The sequence below is a fragment of the Rana temporaria genome, chromosome 2 (assembly GCF_905171775.1).
Source record: "Rana temporaria chromosome 2, aRanTem1.1, whole genome shotgun sequence".
Classification (NCBI taxonomy): Eukaryota; Metazoa; Chordata; class Amphibia; order Anura; family Ranidae; genus Rana; species Rana temporaria.
The window spans coordinates 519,936,509-519,957,998 of record NC_053490.1 but is presented as its reverse complement, the minus strand read 5'-3'; the positions used below and the strand labels follow the sequence as shown (position 1 = coordinate 519,957,998).

Below are 21,490 nucleotides of genomic sequence, written 5' to 3'. Positions count from 1 at the left end.
GAGCCGAACACCCACCCTGTTCGGTTTGCACCAGAACCTGCGAACAGACCAAAAGTTTGTGTGAACTTTAGAACGTTTGAAATCTAAAGTGCAAATTTTAAAGGCTAATATGCAAGTTATTGTCCTAAAAAGTGTTTGGGGACCCGGGTCCTGCCCCTGGGGACATGTATCAATGCAAAAAAGTTTTAAAAACTGCATTTTTTTCGGGAGCAGTGATTTTAAATGACTTTTTATCCTTCAGAAATTACACTTTGTGCAGGGACAGTTCTAAACATGGGAAACAAGTGCTGCTTTACAGGCATACTTTAGACACCCCCCAGTTACGAAATTTAAAAGATTATTTCACTGTTCTGACAGGGTGGGAGCAGCCAGGTGGAGGGGAGAACAAGGTGGGAGCAGTCAGGTGGAGGAGAAGACAGGGTGGGGGCAGCCAGGTGGAGGGGAGGGCAGCCAGGTGGAGGGAAGGACAGGGTGGGGGCAGCCAGGTGGGGGGGACAGGGTAGATGCAGCCAGGTGGAGGGGAGGACAGGGTGGGAGCAGCCAGGCGGAAGGGAGGACAGGGTGGGGGCAGCCAAGTGGAGGGGAGGACAGGGTGAAGGCAATCAGGTGGAGGGGAGGACAGGGTGGGGGCAGCCAGGTGGAGGGGAGGACATGGTGGATGCAGCCAGGTGGAGGGGAGGACAGGGTGGAGGCAGCCAGGTGGAGGGGAGGACAGGGTGGAGGCAGCCAGATGGAGGGGAGGAAAGGGTGGATTCAGTCAGGTGGAGGGGAGGACAAGGTGGATGCAGCCAGGTGGATGGGAGGACAGGGTGGGAGCAGCCAGGTGGAGGGGAGGTTAGGGTGGATGCAGCCAGGTGGAGGGGAGGACAAGGTGGATGCAGCCAGGTGGAGGGGAGGACAGGGTGGGAGCAGCCAGGTGGAGGGGAGGACAGGGTGGGAGCAGCCAGTGATAAGGTCCTGTACCTCTATGGAAGCCTGCCCCCCTCATCCCCCCATTGCTCCCCCCACCTGGAGTTAAGTTCTTACCTTGGAGAATGGAGGGGGGTAATTGATCCGTGGATCCGCCCCTGATCTGGGATTGGTAGCTGAGCAGAGGACAGTTAGCACTTGAACTATTCTACACCATAGGGGTCCGAGGCCCCTGCCTGCAAAAGGCAGTTCACTGAGGCCTGGCTGAGTTAGTGTCAGGCCTATCTATGCAGTGCTAGCTGGTCTGGAGGAGTAACAGTCTGCAGCAAGTGAAGTGCTGGAGGAGTATGGGAAAGAGGACTTTAGCTAGTGTTGTGCTGGAGAGAAGACTGGAGTGTATATACAGGAAGTGTATGTAAAAGTCCCAAGCAAGTTGTACTGAATTTCCTGGGCATCCCATAATTTCCCATTCCCATCCAAAATTAATCCACTCAATAAAAGAAAAACAAAAAAACAAAGCTTATGGACTGTTCTATGTCTCTGAGGCCTCGTACACACGACCAGACATGTCTGCTGGGATCTTTTGGTCTGATGTGTGTACACACCATCATACCAAATTCCCCGAGGACAGAATACGCGGTGACGTGGCGGTGACGTGGCGGCGACGTGGCGGCGACGATGACGCGGCGACGTGCGCGAACCAGGAAGTTCAATGCTTCCACGCCTGCGTCGAATCACTTCGACGCATGCGTGGGATTTCGGGCCAGCGGACATGTCCGATGAGTCGTACTAACCATCGGACATATCCGACGGACAGCTTTCCAGCGGACAAGTTTCTTAGCATGCTAAGAAACTTTTGTCCGCTGGAAACCTGTCCGCTAGGCCGGAAAACTGTCCGGTAGGCCCTACACACGGTCGGACATGTCCGCGGAAACTGGTCCGACGAACCAGTTTCAGCGGACATGTTCGGTCGTGTGTACAAGGCCTGAGTGACTGGGAGATGGATGTCTGGCTGGGCAGGGTAACAGGGGAACCACAACATTCAGCAACCCCTACGGGGGCTTGGTTACACACACATTGATTATTTTCTGAATTTCAGATGTTACAGTTGTGGGGAGAAGAGGGAATTTTACAGTTCTACAATGTGGAGAGGATCCTGGAGGAGAAATAGTGGGAGTTATATGGAAGATCCATCACATGAATAATTCTCGGTGTTTATTCTCATATGGTGCACACATGAGAGGAGGACCCCAGATATACAACAACTGCAGTACAAGAATGACATTTACCAATAGAACACTGACCATCCACAACACCCAGATCTCTGATGGAGGAAATTTTACCTGTGAATTGTCATCTACTGGAGGGACCTTCTTCTATACAACTATTTTACAAGTATTAGGTATGTTATAATTTATACATTTTTCATTTTTTTAATAAAAAACATGGTTGCTTCTTCAACTGTTCAAGCAAAAATATACAATAAAAACATAGGGCCAGATTCACATAGAATTGCCCGAATGAACTGCGCATGCTCCGTTTTGAAATTTCCCGCCGTGCTTGGCGCGAAATGACGTCTCACCGACGTCATTTTTTGAACTTAGACGTGAGTTACGTCCTTTCCTATTCACGGACGACTTATGCAAAAAATAAAAAATAAAAAAATTTGACGTGGGAATGACGGCCATACTTTAACATGGCAAGTCTATCTATACGCCACAAAATAGCAGCTTTAACTATACGCCGGGAAAAGCCGACTACCGACGACGTAAAAGAATGCGACGGCCGCGCGTACGTTCGTGGATCGCCAGAAAAAGCTAATTAGCATACCCAACGCGGAAAACGACGCAAACTCCACCCAGCGGGGCGCCGAAGTATTGCACCTACGATCCAAAGGCGTACGAAGCCGTACGCCTGTCGGATCGAAGCCAGAAGCCGTTGTATCTTGGTTTGAGGATTCAAACTAAAGATACGACACGGCAAATTTGAAAGTACGCCGGTGTATCAGTAGATACGCCGGCGTACTTGCTCTGAGAATCTGGCCCATAAAGTTCAACAAAATGTATAGAGAAAATTAAAGAAAGTAGTGTTGATTTACCAAAGGCAAATAAGCTGTTCATTCCCAAGGGAATTTTCCCTTTGCAATGGAATGGGAGCAAAAAAAAAACCCAATGAGCTAGATTCAGCATTGCTTTACGTCGGCGTATCTATAGATACGCCGCGTAAGTAGAAACATGCGCCGTCGTATCTATGCGTGCCATTCTGGGAGCTAGATACGCCTGAATTTCAGCTTCCTCCGACCGACGTAAGTGTTAGTACGCCGTCGTATCTAGGGTGCATATTTACGCTGGCCGCTAGGGGCGCTTCCGTAGATTTACGCGTAGAATATGTAAATGACCTAGATACGCCGATTCACGAACGTACTTGCGCCCGCTACGCCGTTTACGTAAGGCTTACGTCCGGCGTAACGTTACCCCTGCTATATGAGGCGCAGCCAATGTTAAGGTGTGGACGTCGGAACAGCCGTCGAATTTTACGTTGTTTACGTAAGTGGTACGTGAATGGGGCTGTGCGTAGGTTACGTTCACGTCGAAAGCATTGAGCCGACGTATCTTAGGGAGTATATGCGACGTGATTCTGAGCATGCGCCGTTCGTTCGTGAAAACATTTACATGGGGTCGCGGCTAATTTGTATACAACACGCCCACTACCATCCACATTTAAATTAGGCGGGCTTACGCCTGCCTATTTACACTACACCGGCGCAACGTACGGCTCCAGATCTTGCAGAATAGACATCGGCGCACATCTCTAATGTAAATATCTCCTAAGCCGTGGAGGTTTAACCACTTAAGACCCGGACCATTATGCAGGTCAAGGACCTTGCCCCTTTTTGCGATTCCGCACTGCGTCGCTTTAACTGACAATTGCGTGGTCGTGCGACGTGGCTCCCAAACAAAATTGGCGTCCTTTTTTCCCCACAAATAGAGCTTTCTTTTGGTGGTATTTGATCACCTCTGCGGTTCTTATTTTTTGCGCTATAAATAAAAATAGAGCGACAATTTTGAAAAAAACAATATTTTTTACTTTTTGCTATAATAAATATCCCCCAAAAAAGATATAAAAAAAATATTTTTCTCAGTTTAGGCCGATACGTATTCTTCTACTTATTTTTGGTAAAGAAAACCGCAATAAACGTTTATTGATTGGTTTGCGCAAACGTTTTAGCGTTTACAAAATAGGGGATAGTTTTATGGCATTTTTATTAATACTTTTTACTCCTTATGACGGCAATCAGCGATTTTTTTATCATGACTGCAACATTATGGCGGACACATCGGACACTTTTGACACTATTTTGGGGCCATTGTCATTTTTACAGCGAAAAGTGCTATAAAAATGCACTGATTACTGTGAAAATTACACTGGCAGTGAAGGGGTTAACCTGTAGGGGGTGCTGAAGGGGTTAAGTGTTTCCTAGGAGTGATTACTACTGTGTGGGGGCGTGGCTTGGCGTGTGACGTCACTGATCGTCGTTCCCTATGACAGGGAACAGACGATCAGTGGCAGTCACACTAGGAAGAACGGGGAGAGGCTTGTTTACACTCACCTCTCCCCGTTCTTCAGCTCTGTGACCCGATCGCGGGACACCGGCGGCGATCGGGTCTGCGGGTCCTGCGGGCACAGTCACAGAGCACAGGACCAGGTCACAAACACGGCGGTGGCAGCGGACTCGCGACACATGGCTGGGCTTTTTAAAGACGACATACAGGTATGTGCTTGTGCCCAGCCGTGCCCTTCTGCCGACGTATATCGGCGTGAAGGGGTCCTTAAGCGGTTAAGGAGTAATAGCCTCGCTCTCCCCTCTTCCACCTCCAGGACTCTTTCAGGACCTTATATCACAAATTGGCAACAATACCCCTTTATATGGGCAATTGCTCCAACATAGACCTCATGGCAATCCACCAGACTCAGCTCAAAATAAACACATAAGGGTCACAGTGCTTTCCGAATTTGGGGTCCCATTTGGGGTTCCGTTACAGACCTGTTTTTGCAGGCAATCCAACCGTGTGTACGCTCCATCGGACAAACTTTTTTGCTTTTTCATCGGACAAATGTTTGCTGTGAGAACAGACAGACTTTCCGGCAACAAATGTCAGATGGAGCAAATACGATTGTGTGTACACAAGTCCATCGGACTAAAGTCCAAAGTACAAACTCGCATGCTCAGAACAAATGCTAAAGATCAGACAACAATAGCAGAAGTTGCCCTAAGGGTGGCGGTAAAGAGCAGAAAAACCACGTGATTTGGTGAAAGTTGGCTAAAAAAGTCCTGCCGTGTGTATGCAGAACAAGTTCACGGCCAGCGCCCTTCAGAGCAAAATCCACGGAAAGGTCCGATGGAAGTCCTCTGTTTGATATGCAGTTGTGACAGTTGTCGTTCTCGGCATGCCTTGACTGTGACCGATTTGGAAACCGTTAAATCGATGGGGTTAGTTCCGCTTTAAATTGACTGAAACATTGTAACCTAGAGGAACGAGGGGGTCCCAGTAAGGGAAGTTCAGCGAGGGGGTTGGTAGCAGTAAGAGGGCCCAATCCATTATTTGCTCCAGAACTTTTCTGTATATACAAAATTGTTAACAGCACCAATAGTGTAATCAAAAAAAAATATTAATACATATACATTTTATTTCATGTAGCTCAGCCCTCTGTGTCTCTGGATATAAACAGTGATGGATCTCCGGAGTGTAGAGCCATTGGTGGATTCCCAGCTGCAGAGATCTCCTGGATCCCATCTTCAGATGATATAAACACTACAGAAATGGAAGCTTTGGATGATACCTGGACAGTGATCAGCACATACAAGTCTGATCGAGACATGGTGGTGACATGCCTTGTGTCTCATCCCACATTTGTGAATGTCTGGAGCCAGTCAATTGTATCACCAGTTGGTGAGTGTATGTGAAGTATGTTAGATTTCCCTAATATACATCCTTCTTCCTCCACATTTGAAGACCAAAGTGTTAGATGACCCTTTCCAATAAAAGGTGAAATCGGTAAGTATGTATAAAGCAAATATTTTTCCTACAAACACAAGAAATTAAGCTTTTCTCCTCCTTACCTGGGGACAGTGACTAAAGTTGCCCCTCACTTGACCAAAAGCCATAACCCAATCATCTCAAAACCGCTCGATATGATATCACTATTGGAGAGCAGAGGGTCCTTGGGTAGACTTATAGAATGTAGATAAGAATCTAAAGTGAATCTTCAAAGAGAAACAGCCGGTGATTAAAAAAAACAAACACTTTATTGAAAAAACGATATTCATATTCAACCATTAGATAAACTTGCACCTCCACCACATTAGTTTGAAATTTGACAACGTTGTCAAGATACAGGTAGCTACCACATTCATTCAAACTTTACACACTCATCCTAAACAACTAGATAGAAATAGACTTATATGGTAAAGTTGATATCTGTTATGTTGTAGGAATGACCACTCAAATAGATAGGGCGCAGCCCAGTATTTTATAAGACACAGTCCATGCTCTGAAGAAACTCAGGATCTAAGTGAAACATGTCAGCATGACGCCACCACACCCTGTGTAGTAGGGATACAACCTGACTACCATGGACATTCCTTCACTTTGATATCCCTGGATGCTAATTGAGGCTTAGCGGCGATCCTTTGATAAGAGTGGCAATCACCGCGTGATATACCAGCAGTACAAGCCTGGGAGTGAGATGGCTTTCCTCCTCCCCCCTCTCTTTTTCATTCATTGAGAACATCGTTTCCATTCCGGCATGACAGATTGTACGTCTGCAGAGTGGTGAGCTTTTCTTTTTTCTTTTTCCTGCAATTTATTGGAACTAGAGTTGAGCGAACCCGAACTGTAAAGTTCGGGTTCGGTATGGACTTTGGGTTTTTCCCGAACCCGAATAATTGCTGAAAGTTTGGGTCCGGGTTCGCAGTTCGGGGAAAAAAAATGCGCTGAGGTCCCCCCAAATTCAATAACCAGACCCTTTAGGTCTGGTATGAATATTAAGGGGAACCCGCCGTCAATTTAAAAAAAAAATGACGTAGGGTTCCCCCTAAATATCCATAACCAGACCCTTCAGGTCTGGTGTGGATTTTAAGGGGAACTCCACTCCAAATTTAAAAGAAAAATGGCGTGGAGTTCCCCCTAAAATCCACACCAGACCCCTTATCCAAGCACGTTGACCTGGACGGCCGCAGAAAAGAGGGGGGGACAGAGTGAACCGCACCAGGCCACATGCCCTCAACATTGGGAGGGTGCTTTGGGGTGCCCCCCAAAGCACCTTGTCCCCATGTTGATGGGGACAAGGGTCTCATCCCCACAACCCTTGCCCGGTGGTTGTGGGGGTATGCGGGCAGGGGGCTTGTCAGAATCTGGAAGACCCCTTTAACAAAGGGGACCCCCAGATCCTGGCCCCCCCCTGTGTGAAATGGTAATGGGGTACACTGTACCCCTACCATTTCACAAAGGAAGTGTAAATAGTAGTTTTCAGAAAAAAAAACACACACACCGTAGAACAAATTACTTTATTAATTAAACCAAATAAAAATCCAGCGGTGAAAATAGACGATCGATGCTGCTCGCTGCTCCATCGTTGTCTTTATCCAGCGTCGGGTGATGTCTCCAGCGACGGGTGATGTCTCCAGCGACGGGTGATGTCTCCAGCGATTGGTCCAGCGATGAGAACATCCATCCATTCAAAACACAGCTCAGCGAATGACGCGCCGATGCTTTGACGTTTCTTTTATAGGGGAGGCGGGCCACGCGTCACGTGACCCCGTCCCCCTCTGACGCAAGGGCTGTCCCAGTGACGTAGCAGAGTGTGCGTCAGAGGGGGACGGGGTCACGTGACGCGTGGCCCGCCTCCCCTATAAAAGAAACGTCAAAGCATCGGCGCGTCATTCGCTGAGCTGTGCTCTGAACGTACTTGCGCCCGGCGCATTAATATACGCGGTTTACGTAAGTCGTGCGTCCGGAGTAAAGTTATGCCTCATAAAGCAGGTGTAAGTCAGCAGCATCAATGCAAATGGCTGCACCAGGGAACACAGCCGTCGTTATTTACGTAGTTTACGTAGTACATGAATAGGGCTAGGTTACGTTCACGTCGTAGGCAGTGATTCAACGTATCTTAGGCGTTCGATCCGACGTGATTCTGAGCATGCGCACTGGGATGCGTCTACGGGACGGCGCATGCGCCGTACTTTAATCGTATCTTTATGATGCTCAGTCCATCATTTACATGGGGTCACGCCTCATTAGCATGGCTTACGCCCACTGCCACTTACGACGAGTTACGCCGAGGGAACCCAGCGTAGATTTGGGGGCAAGTGCTTTGTGAATACTGTGCTCGCCGCTCCGCGCTACGTCGGCTTAGCGTATATTCGATACGCTACACCGGCATAACTATGCGCCAAGGTATGTGAATCCGGGCCATACTTGTTAGGCACACAGTTAGCCCCTTGATTTACCCTTGAGTTTCCCCTGGGAGTTTGAAGTTGTTAACTTTCTGTGAAATCGTTTCTCCTCTATGCCAGAAGGTGATCAGTTCCTAGCAGGATAAGAACAAGTGTAGGATAGTCCCTCGTGTTTTTCTAACATCTCCAGCGCTGGTCAGAGGTATTAGGTTAAAATATTTGCAAAACGAATAGGGTTCTGTAGATCTGTTTAAGATCTTGAAATTCATTTTCTGGAGTCTGGAACAGATTCGTGATTTTAGAGAAAATTCTATGATTTTCCAAATTGCAGAAGGTAAATGGATTTATAGTCTAATTTTGGGGAGACTAGGAGGAAATATAGCAGGAAGAGCAAATTCCTGATTGAGCCAGATTCAACACATTAATCTTTCCAATGAAGTTAAAGGGGTTGTAAAGACAAACCTCCCCCCCCCCCAATACTCCCCTGAGTGCCCTCTCGATCCAGCGATGTACACGGAGAGCCTCGGCTGTCCCAGGACTCCCTCTCCTCATTGGCTGAGACAGCAGCAGAAGCCATTGGCTCCCACTCCTGTCAATCACAGCCAGTGAGCCAATGAGGAGAGAGCAGGGGGCAGAACCGAGCCGCATCTCTCTTTGTCTTAAGGGCACATAGAGCAGGGCTCGGAAGCGAGCAGGTATCAGTGCCCCCAAAGCAATCGGCTTGCTATTGGAGGCACTGGTCAAGGGAGGTACCCAAGTTGACATCAAGAGAGGGAGGTGAGCGAGTGAGGAAAGTTGTCCTGGAGAACGTTTAGCATCGGATTTACCAGTGGAACAGTAACCTTGTTTGGATTGAACTCCATCATACCTTTGCAGCCCAAAGATTGGTCGTTTTAAGTCTGATTGACCCACTGCTGTACGGTATGTGTGTCCACCGAAGTCGGTAAGAGTATCCATCTATTTTCCCTTTCCTTGAAGATTTGATGTCAACTTGGGTACCTCCACAGTTCCCCTTGTTAGAAACACAACGTCCCCAGCCTTCTTACCTGCAGGATATTCTTCCAGCCATGGACTACATTGTTCACCAGCCCATTGTTGGGACTCTCCTCCCCCCTTTTTTGCTATTAATTTTGATTTTTAGTGTTAAATCAGCCATACCATCACATTTTAGTGGTTCATGCACCACTCTATGAGTTGTCACTCATATCACTTGTGGTTAGTTCCAGCTCCATGTGTTTTTTCAGAGCTCATGTGACTTACATTGTTTATATTGTTTCATATATCACTTGTTTGATTTTCACATCACTTATTGCATTCTATGTTGTCTCATCAGCGCTACACTATATTGTACACCATTTATTCTGACTTTGCTTGTTTGAGTGTTAGCAGCTATATTTAGTTCACATTATTTGGTTTTAGCGCAGTATTTTCACTTCTCCACACATAGTATGTGATGCATACTAGCACATTATGCTTTTACTTTGCAGGGGCAAAGGAATGAACTAAAACCCATCAGGGTTTTCTTCCTCTTTAATTGTTTTAATTGGGTGCAATTCAGAGTCTAATGTCTGTTGCCTCACCTTATTCTTAGTAAATCATCCCCCCCCAGAGACTAAACAGTAGACAGGTGCAATTCGTTTTGTTCCAAATTCGAATTTGGACATATTGTAAATTCGTAAATATCTCAATTAACGAAAACCTATTTAACAAATATTTCCGAATATTCATAAATTTGAATATTCGAAAATTCAGTATTTTTCGAATTTACGAATTTTGGAATTTCCGGATTTCAAATTTAAGAAATTCGAAAATCCGGAAATTCAGAAATACGAAAATTGAAAATCTGAAAATTCGGAAATCCAAAAATAAACAAACATTCAAAAGAAGAGCTAAAATCTGAAAATTTCTAAATCTGAAATATTAAATAACTGATACTAACTTAACTATAACTAACTATTAAATTATAGGTATTGGAACTTATTTTCAAATTTGGCTGTTAGTGAACGTAGCGAATACGAATTTATCCAAAGTTACATATTTCCGAATATTCATAAATTTGAATATTCGAAAATTCAGTATTTTTCGAATTTACGAATTTTGGAATTTCCGGATTTCAAATTTAAGAAATTCGAAAATCCGGAAATTCAGAAATACGAAAATTGAAAATCTGAAAATTCGGAAATCCAAAAATAAACAAACATTCAAAAGAAGAGCTAAAATCTGAAAATTTCTAAATCTGAAATAATAAACAACTGATACTAACTTAACTATTACTAACTATTAAATTATAGGTATTGGAACTTCTTTTCAAATTTGGCTGTTAGTGAATGTAACGAATACGAATTTATCCAAAGTTACAAATTTTCCGAAATAACAAATGCCGTATCTCAACGAATGGAACACAGTGAATTAATAATAATAAATAACAATAATAATAAAAAAATATTATTAATTATTAATTTGTTCTGTTCCATTTGTTTAGATGCGACATTCGTTATTTTGTATAATTCATAACTTTGTATTCATTACGTTCACTAACAGACAGATTTGAAAAGAAATTCCAATAGCTATAATTTAATAGTTGGTTATTATTTTGAATTTCGTATTTTGAATTTTCGAATTTATGCATTTTTTCAATTTCCAAATTTCGAATTCATGAATTTACGAATGACCCGAAAAACTGAAAAAAAGAAACTAAAACAAACACATTTTTTGGCATTGCACACGTCTACTAAACAGTGATCATTTTCTGCCCATGCCATTCATTACTGCTGAGAGCACTGTATTACTCTCCAGCTCTTTCCACAGATGCTTATGGTGGGAAGTAAGATTAAGACAACCAATAGCAGTAGAGTGAGTGGATTTTAGATACATGGTTGCACATAACATCTGGGTCCAGTGGCACTTGAGTCTTGAGTTTCCCAACTTCGACTTTATCCATTATCATTTGTTAATCAATGTACAATTGTCTTTCGATACAGAGACAAAATGGGAATTGATCTGGAGTCTTGTAGGCTTCGCCATCTTTCTTTTCATTGCCCTGTGTATTGTCTACTGGAACCAAAAGAAAATCAGGTATGTCTTAACATACAAAATTTGTTTTGTAAGTTTTACCTGTAAACAGCTCTGACTGTTAAAAATAATTATCCTGAGAATTGCTTCTAATAACTATTTTGCAATACATGGACCGAGAGCTTTGGGCTACCAAAATAGATCAAATAATTCTTAAAGTGAGCCTTGTATGGCAAAGCAACATATAGGGGCAGATCCACATACACCTGCGCCGGGCGCAGCGTATCTAAGATACGCTATGCCGCCGTAACTTATCTTTTTTAGTTTAAATCCACAACTAATCTGTGCCGTAAGTTACGGCGGCGTAGTGTATCTCTGGTGGCGTAATGGCGCAGAATTTAAATGGCTGTGATGGGGGCGTGTTTTATGTTAATACGTCGTGACCCGACGTAAACGCGTTTTTTTTTAACTGCGGATGCGCCGTCCCTGGGGTATCCCAGTGCGCATGCTCGAAATTAAACCGGAACCAGCCAATGCTTACGATGGTGACGTCATTCTACGCAAATTCCTATTCGCGAACGACTTACGCAAACGACGCAAAAAATTCAAAATTGTACGCGGGAAGGACGGCCATACTTAACATTGAGTACGCCTCATAATAGAAGCTTTAACTATACGCCAGAAAAAGCCGAACGCAAACGACGGAAAAAAATGCGCCGGGCCGACGTACGTTTGTGGATTGCCGTAAATAGCTAATTTGCATACTCTACGCTGATTTCGATGGAAACGCCACCAGAAACGCCATTTCGACGGAAACGCCACGCCGAAAAATTGCATCTAAGATCCGAAGGCGTACGAAGACGTACGCCTGTCGGATCAAGCCGAGATGCCGTCGTATCTTGTTTTGAGGATTCAAAACAAAGATACGACGCGGGAATTTTGAAATTACGCCGGCGTATCAATAGATACGCCGGTGTAATTTCTTTGTGGATCTGCCCCTTTGACTTTGAATTTGGTCCCTGTAGTATCTAAAGCTCGCCTTACACTAGTGTAGCGCTTACCTCTGAAGGAGCTGATGATGTTTGCGTCCCCTGACTCCAGATGTGAATGAAACCCCCTCTGAAACACCAAGACTGAAAGGCAAGTTCCGTATTTATCGGCGTATAACACATACAGGTGTATAACATGCACCTTCAATTTAAGAGGGAAGTTTCAGGAAAAAAATATTGTTTTAAATAAACCACTTTGAAGCAAAATAATGGTCAGTGCCCATCAATGCAGCCTGTTTAAAGCCCATCTGCAGCCTCAATGCAGCCTAATCTGCGCCCATCTGCAGCCTCAATGCAGCCTTAAACCTTCGCCCATCTGCAGCCTCAATGCAGCCTGATTAAAGCCCATCTGCAGCCTCAATGCAGCCTGATCTGTGCCCATCTGCAGCCTCAATGCAGCCTGATCTGTGCCCATCTGCATCTCCCATCAATGCAGCCTGATGCCCATCTGCAGCCTCACCATCTCTCATGCAGTGCAGGAAATCACAGAGCCGTCATCTCCTGTTTACTCGGATCTCAGTCCACGGTCACATACACAGTCCCGCCTCCGCCATCGGCATTGGACCAGCTCCTGTGATTGACAGAACACTGGTCCAATGCTGGTGGCGGAGGTGGGACTGTGTGTGTGATTTCAGGGCCGAGTGAGAGACGATTATACAGGAGATGACGGCTCTGTGAATTCCGTCCCACCCCCTTCCCCTCCGAAGTACACTATCGGCGTATTACACGCACCCGCGATTTGCCCCCTATTTTCAAAAAAAGGGGGAAAGGTGTGTGTTATACACCGATAAATACGGTATATGTTGTAACAATAAATCAACAGTCTAGAGACGGAAAAGCAATAATAAACACTTTTCTTTAAGTATATGGAAACAGTTACAAAAGAATGTGTGACTCGGTAACAATTGAAGTAATCACTTTACCTCTAATCTCTATACTAAGGGGCAAGGCAAAAATAGAGGTCAAACAATCTCAGGCAAACCCCCTCCAACTGCTGAGTTCACACACGTAAGTCCCTCTGAACCCGGGTATAAATGCCTAAACAGTGTCCCAACCAAGCAACATTGGGCCAGATTCACAAAAGAGATACGACGGCGTATCTCCTGATACGCCGTCGTATCTCTGTGATCCGCCCGTCGTAACTATGCGGCTGATTCATAGAATCAGTTACGCATAGATAGCCCTAAGATCCGACAGGTGTAATGGACGTACACCGTCGGATCTTAGGATGCAATTCTAGGCCGGCCGCTAGGTGGCGATTCCATTGCCGTCGGCGTAGAATATGCAAGTTACGGCGATTCACGAACGTCCGCTTTACCCGTCGCTCTAAATTTCCGTCGTTTCCGTCGAGATACGCCGCGTAAAACTAAGGCTGCCCTCTAGGTGGTGTAACCCATGTTCAGTATGGCCGTCGTTCCCGCGTCAAAATTTTAAATTTCACGTCGTTTGCGCAAGTCGTCCGTGAATGGCGCTGGACGCCATTTACGTTAACGTCGAAACCAATGACGTCCTTGCGACGTCATTTAGCGCAATGCACGTCGGGTAATTTGACGGACGGAGCATGCGCAGTACGTTCGGCGCGGGAACGCGCCTAATTTAAATGGTGCCCGCCCCATTTGAATTAGGCGGGCTTGCGCCGAGCGGATTTACGTTACACCGCCGCAAGTTTACAGGTAAGAGCTTTGTGAATCAGGCACTTACGCTGTAAACCTGCGGCGGTGTAACGTAAATGGGATACGTTACGACGCCGCAGCGTAACGTATTTGTACCTGAATCTGACCCATTGTTCCTTTTAAAGCGGGGAAAAAAAACCCCTGCAAGATAATAGCATAATGTGCTAGTATGCTTCATTATTATGAAATACTTACCTTAGAACGAAGCTCCCACAGCTTGTCCAGTCACCGCTGAGGGTGCTGATATATTCCCTCTGCGTTTCTTCTGGGATCGATGGCTCCGGCTCTGAGTGGCCAGAGCCGCGATGATGTCACTCTCATGCTCCTGTGGGAGCCCTTCATTCCAGCACGGGCCGCCGAACCTGCAGAGCGCATGCAGGGTCAATATCTCCTAAACTGTGCAAGTTTAGGAGATATTCATTTTACAGACAGGTAAGTCTTATTATAGGCTTACCTGTAGGTAAAAATTGCCAAGTGGGGTATACAACCGCTTTAAGCTGGGTTCACACTATTGCAAATTGGATCCGATTTGCATGTCAGGAGATTGTGATCGGCTCTCAATGGTTTCCGGAGCAAATTGTTCAGGAGTCCTGTGCGTCTTCTGGTCCGTTTTAGGTTTTGGACCTGAAGCAGTGAACAGGGATGTGCCGTACCCCTGCTGTGAGCCTCTCCGTATGGTAGTGTGAACCCAGTCTTAAAGAGTGAAGAAATCTCATCAGCACACCAGGCAGTGGCATATCACCCATGGGTGCAGGGGGTTCACTGCATATGGGCCCCCGAGGGGGGGGCCCACTGTGACACACACTGCACCCATGGATGATTCACCGGTTGAAAGTCAGGATGATCGATGCGGCGGTGGGGAAAGTTGCAAGCACCGATCTCTGTATAGCCTTCAGTGAGGCAGCGGACAGCGGCTGTCAGCTAAAAAGTCATACATCGCAACTTTCAAAACCGCCACACAGATCATCTGGACTGTCCCCTGTGTCATCCTCCTCCTCTGGCCACTGGGTCCTCCTCCTCTAGCCCCTCTCTGTGTCTTCCTCCGCCCCCTCTCATCCCCCCGCATCTCTCTTCCCTCCTCCCCTGCCGCCTGCGGGGGATGTTTCAGGATGGAGAGCAGAGGAAGGGGCCGGTAAATATGTAATTTACCGGCCCCTTTCCTTTTCTGAATTGGACACATAGGTGTGCGCAGCCTATTGCATTAGGGTGTGCACCCCAAAGCCCAAACACACACTACCAATCACTCACAATGTTCATTCAGAAAGGTAAGGGGTCAGTAAATTACATATTTACTGGCCCCTTCCCCACTCCTAGAACATCCCAGGAGCAACAGCCGATAGGAGGGAAGCTGGGAGTGCTGTGGGGGGGGGGGGAGCCAGGGCAGTAGGGGGAAAACTGTGCTGCACATGGTGATTAGGGTGTGCCTGGGCACACCTGGCACACCCTGTGCGCACGCCTATGATTGGACACAATGAGCGATCGCTACCTATCACTCCTGTGTCCTGTGATAACTGAGCAGAGTAAGCTGTGTGTTACTCTGCTTCAGTTTATGAATGAACAGGAGCCGCTGTCTCCTCTCCATGCATCTTCAGTGCAGAGAAAGGGAGTGGGGAATCTCTATTCTCAGTCCCTTTCTCTGTCTCAAAGGCAGTAGCGGTGCATCCATAAGGGCACACAGGCTCCACCCCCTCTCTCCAGCCAATCCCATATCACAAATGGATAGATTCATGCATTGCGTGAATCTATCCATGGCCACCGCTTCCACCCCCTTTTCAGGGATGCCGGGTGCCTGAATTACAGAGGCGGGGGGGTGTTTTTGAAGCACCTGATTAGAGCCATAGGCTCTAATAGGCTTCAAAATAGGTGACATGTGAGTGACATGCTTGGCGCTCGCAGTTCATCCAGCTGTGTTAGTACAGCGCATGAATATTCGCTGTTCTAACACTAAACCGCCTCTCTGCCAATCAGGTGCTCAGGTTTGTTACCCGTCACTTGATTAGCTGAAACATCGGGCGCTGTGTTCGGATGCCTGATAGAAGAGGATGGGAGGAGAGGAGGATGGAAGAATATACATGGAGGGGAGCAGGAGCACAGTGGGCACTGTGATGGGCACAGTGGCTGCATTTGATGGCACAGTGGCGGTCTTTGATAGCAGAGTGGCTGCGTTTGATGGGCACAGTGGGAGCATTTGATGGCACAGTGGCACCATTTGATGGCACAGTGGCTGCGTTTGATGGCACAGTGGTGACATTTGATGGCACCGTGGTGGCATTTGATGGCACAGTGGCAGAATTTGATGGCAGAGTGGCTGCGTTTGATGGGCACAGTGGGAGCATTTGATGGCCTAGTGGCACCATTTGATGGCACAGTGGCTGTGTTTGATGGCACAGTGGCTGCGTTTGATGGCACAGTGGTGGCATTTGATGGCACAGTGGCAGAATTTGATGGCACAGTGGTGGCATTTGATAGCACAGTGGCTGCGTTTGATGGCACAGTTGCTGCAATTGATGTTTTTTTCTGAATTTTACAGTTTGTTTGCCCCCCCCAAAAAAAATATTTCAGCACCAGCCACCCCTGCTCAAAGGGGAGATTTCTCACCAAAGCCCTCAACAGGGCTGATAAAAAAAAAATCAATAAATATTTTAAAAAATTTCATTGTAAAAAAACAAATAAAAATAAAATAAACTTCTCACCCCCCCCGCTAAATAGGAAACACAGCAAAATTTCCATAATGGATATACAAACAGCAGTATGGTTCTAACCCTTCCAAACTCTACTGGAAAAAAAAAATTATTTGTTGCCATCTGTAATTCCATTGTGGAGATTTACTTTGCCTTTCCTATCTGTCACCCATCAAATAGTAAGAGAAAACAACTCTCCCAATGGAAGACAACAGAAAGTCAACAAAGGTTCTAACCCTTCCCTATCCAAGATTAAAGAAATAATCTGGCTGCATTTGGGCTGCACAAACCTATTCGTGACAGGTTCTCTTTAAATTAATATTTTTGTTTTCTGGCCTTTATTTGCAGAACGTGTTCCAAAAAGTCACTTAACACATCTCCCCCGCAACAAGTGGATGGCATTGCAGAGGTATGTGGTGAACTGCTAGTTATGAAAGTGAAATCTCAAGCTGGTTTGCAAATCATTTCCATGTGTTACATATTTTATAAGCCTGATTGGGGTAAAAGTAAAACACGCAGCTTTTTTTTTTTTTTTTTACATCATTAAATGTATTTTATTTAATCCCCTTGACCTTCAAAAAATGTACCCCACTTTATGACCAGGCCATTTTTTGCAATACAACATGGGCAGGGGCGTCGGGAGGGTGTGGCTAGGGTGGCTGGAGCCCTGAATGGGTCCCTGAAAAGCCCAGAGTGTCAGGAATGCAGCATCCAATTGTCAGCCCTGAGCGCCGCCGGCCGCCGCCGAACAGGGAGCGCTATAATTTCAAACGGCGCAGAGTGTGGCTAAGTGATATTGCAAGTCTTGCCTTCTGCAGCCTGCAGCGCATATGATGGACGTCCCACAGGTCCAATTACGGGACCGCGGGACATGTGACGTCCATCATAGGCGCCGCAGGCTCCAGAAGGCGGCAATTACAACGCCGCCACGCCGAGCCACATCACTGTAAGATCCCGGCTCGGGTGGTCGGCTCTCTTCTTCTCCTCCTGCCTGCCTACCATGCAATGCCATGCCGTGACACATGATGGGCGCGCCACCGGGATGAGAGGCACAAGATGGCACAGGTGAGCATTACACGTGCACATGTATGTCAGTTAGGTGAGGTCAGTGTATGTATGTCAGGTAGGTGAGGTCAGTGTATGTATATCAGGTAGGTGAGGTCAGTGTATGTCAGGTAGGTTAAGTCAGTGTATGTCAGGTAGGTCTATGTATGTCAGGTAGGTGAAGTCAGTGTATGTCAGGTAGGTGAAGTCAATGTATGTCAGGTAGGTGAGTTTAGTGGTCATTGATGGGCACTGGTAAGCCAGGCAGCAAGTGAGCTTACCCTCCGCCACACAACCCCACCGTCCAGCCCAAAAAAAGCACCACGACCACCACGGACCCCCCCCCCCCCCGGTGCCGACTTTGGGCTGAAGCCCCTGGTCTTTTTGCCACCTGGCAATGCCCCTGGACACTGGGTCACTTTACCAGACAATTGGTGAACGTGCGACACTGTAATCAAATAAAATGTATGTCCTGGTAAGCTCACCAGGCAGCAAGTGAGCTTACCCTCCGCCACACAACCCCACCGCCCAGCCAAAAAAAAAATGCGTAATACATAATACCTGGCCTGTTAGTGAGCCCTGAGGACAGGGCTGATGTCCACTGCTCTAACAAACCTCTGAGGACTTCACAGAACAGTATTTATACTGAGATTAAATTACACACAGGTGGACTTTATTTACTAATTAGGTGACTTCTGAAGGCAATTGATACCACAAGATTTTAGTTAGGGGTATCAAGAGTAAAGGGGGCTGAATACAAATGCACGCCACACTTTTCGCATATTTACTTGTAAAAAAAAATGAAAGACATTTATCATTTTCCTTCCACTTCGCAATTATGTGCCACTTTGTGTTGGTCTATCACATAAAATCCCAATAAAATACATTTACATTTTTGGTTGTAACATGAAATTATTGGAACATTTCAAGGGGTATGATTACTTTTTCAAGGCACTGTGTTCTCTCATTCAATGTTTTTATTGATGTCATTTTCAGGAATAACAGAAAAAGAAAGGGGAATAAGGGGTAAACATTCAATCATATTTAAGGACATATCAAATAAATGGGTATAACCGAAAGAACAGTTATAATAAACACATGTTAACATTGTAATCTATTATAAGGTATAAGATCAAGAAAATCATCCGGTATCCCCAGACACCCCATCTTGGAACAAGTAGTGTCGTGAGGGGAGATCGAATCATTTAACAATCAAATACCGAATCAATATATCCTTATTAAAGAATAAAGATCGAATAACATTAGTCTGGATATAAGTAAAATTTCATTAATAATAAAAAAAGGGGGAGAAAAAAAAGGGAAAATTCATCTAAATACATAAGTAAATAAATAAAACACAGTATAGAGATAATAAAATCACTATCAACAAGTCTGAATTAATGTTCACTGTATTCTGAATGTCCATTAGTAGCTGTCTATCATTTTCTTAGTCACCCTGTGCCCCTAATAGACACAGGGTAACTTAGACATAGGAGGTGCATGGGGAGCTGAAGCAAGGGTTTCCCAACCAAGGGATTCTGGGTTCCACCAGCCCCCTGCCCAAAGTGACTCCCATCACAAACAATACATATGTTCCTATCTAAAAATGCTAGGCTTCTTGCTGATCCAGAGGCTTTAGTCTGGCTGGGTTACTGATACTAGAACTGATCCCCCTGTTGCACAGCCTAAAGAAAAAAGAGGATTAGAAGCCAGCAGAGCTGCAGGGGCAAGACCGTCTTTACCACAGGGCAAACGGGGAAGCTGCCCAGGGCCCTGTCTAGGTTTGGGGCCCAAAGCAGAGCTGCCCGTTAAGCCCGCATGCTGCCCGCAAATCGGTGCTGAAAATCCCCACACACAGCCAGGCAGTCTGTGGCACGCGCACAGAGCAACAGTCACTGCCAGTGCTGTGTTTTTTCGATCGAGGAGTGGGCCACGGGTGGGCAGGGCCTTGAGCTCCACTGATGCTCTAGCCCTGCCCCTTGCAATGCGTACACTGGGCACAGTGTACTTGATCGGAGGAGGAGTGTGAGACCGCAGCGCGGAGTGGAGTGGTGCCAATGGCTGCGCTGCTATCAATCCGTCCAGCCTAGCCAATCAACGGCCAGGCTGGGAATCGAAGAGGATGACGGGGACGAGCGCGGGACTTTCGAGGTAAGTACAACGGGGGTTCGGGGGGGGGGCGGTAAATTCGGATGTTTTTTAACCTTAATGCATAGGATGCATTAACCTCCTGAGCGGTGTTCCCGAGTCTGACTCGGGGTGAGATTTTTGGGCTAAAATCGGTAACCCCGAGTCAGACTCGGGCTTGCCTCGCTGGATGTACAGGGAGTGTTTACTTACCTTGTCCCTGTGTGAGTGAGCGGGACCTCGCTCGATTCACACAGCGTCCTCCTGTGCCGCCGATCTCCGTTCCCTGCGACGTTACGACGCACGGGGACGGAGAACGGCGCCAAATTCAAAAAAGTAAACAAACACATTACATACAGTATACTGTAATCTTATAGATTACAGTACTGTATGTAAAAAAAACACACCCCCCTTGTCCCTAGTGGTCTGCCCTGTGTCCTACATGTCATTTTATATAATAAAAACCTTTCTTTCTCCCTGCAAACTGTAGATTGTCCATAGCAACCAAAAGTGTCCCTTTATGTCAAAAATAGTTTTAGAGCAGCTAGAAAACAGCGATAATAAATTATAATCACTTGCAGAATTGTGCGATAGCGATTTGTGGGGAAATTCGTCATAAAAAAAAAAAAAATTATGACAGCGACAATTCTGCCACTGAGCAAATTTCAGTGATTTTGATTTGATTACATTATTGAATAATTTTTATTATAATTATATTATTATTTGTTATAATTATTTATAGTTATTTATTATATTATAATTTATAATTTTGTTTTTTAAAAAAATGTCATACCCGGGATGCCTATTAGAATCTTGTTTGGTCAGATTTAAGTGAGTTATTCCTACAAATTACAGGCCTACAATATAAAACGCCAAATTTCCTTGCAAATAATTGTACCGCTTTCAGCATGTTTTTTCTGAAAGAATCATACCGCCAGGGAGGTTAAGGTGAAAAAACATTTACCTTTACAACCCCTTTAAAGTCCCACGTTTCTCATGATGGCTGTTCTTTATCATCTCTGTGAACTATAATAACTTCTGTACATTCTGAAAAAAAAACTTTTGCCTCTGTCTTTGCAGGAGACACAAGAATTTGAGCCTTATGCCACCTATACCCAGAGGGAGAACGTTGTGTATTGGGGGACTCTTAAGGTGACGCGGCTAAATTAGACATCTGAAATGATGAGAATGAACTGTATGGATGAACTAAACAGAATTGTAAATATTAGAGATATTATTAAAATATTCCACTATTATCTTAAAGCTTGTTTTCTTTCCATAAGTTAATTGTTAATGTACGGTAAAGCCAAACACCTTTTTGTGTGAGAGAGAGCGGGGAAGGGTAACAACGGAAGAAAATGACTAAGGTAAAGTATACCAAAGTGAAGGGACTCCAAAGGGAAACACACAGTGTAACTATCAAATTGATAACGTTTATTAGTACAAAGATTCATCAAACAAACAAAAAGACCAAAACCTTCACCACAACATAATAAAAACCATTTGTGACAACGTTGTCAGAAAATTAAAAGAAAGGAC

The 21,490-nt window shown here is 45.5% G+C and overlaps 1 protein-coding gene across 1 annotated transcript in view; it reads left to right on the top strand.

The window, feature by feature from the left end:
- The window catches only part of LOC120928011 (cell surface glycoprotein CD200 receptor 1-A-like), a 31,480-nt gene extending 10,266 nt beyond the window's left edge, over positions 1-21,214 (top strand). The window contains exons 2-6 of the mRNA XM_040339069.1: positions 2,009-2,311; positions 5,610-5,861; positions 11,347-11,440; positions 17,129-17,189; positions 21,032-21,214. Coding sequence (XP_040195003.1) covers positions 2,009-2,311; positions 5,610-5,861; positions 11,347-11,440; positions 17,129-17,189; positions 21,032-21,121 — 800 coding nt within the window. The 3' untranslated portion in view covers positions 21,122-21,214. The remainder of the gene's footprint in view (positions 1-2,008; positions 2,312-5,609; positions 5,862-11,346; positions 11,441-17,128; positions 17,190-21,031) is intronic.
- Positions 21,215-21,490: the final 276 nt, after the last annotated feature.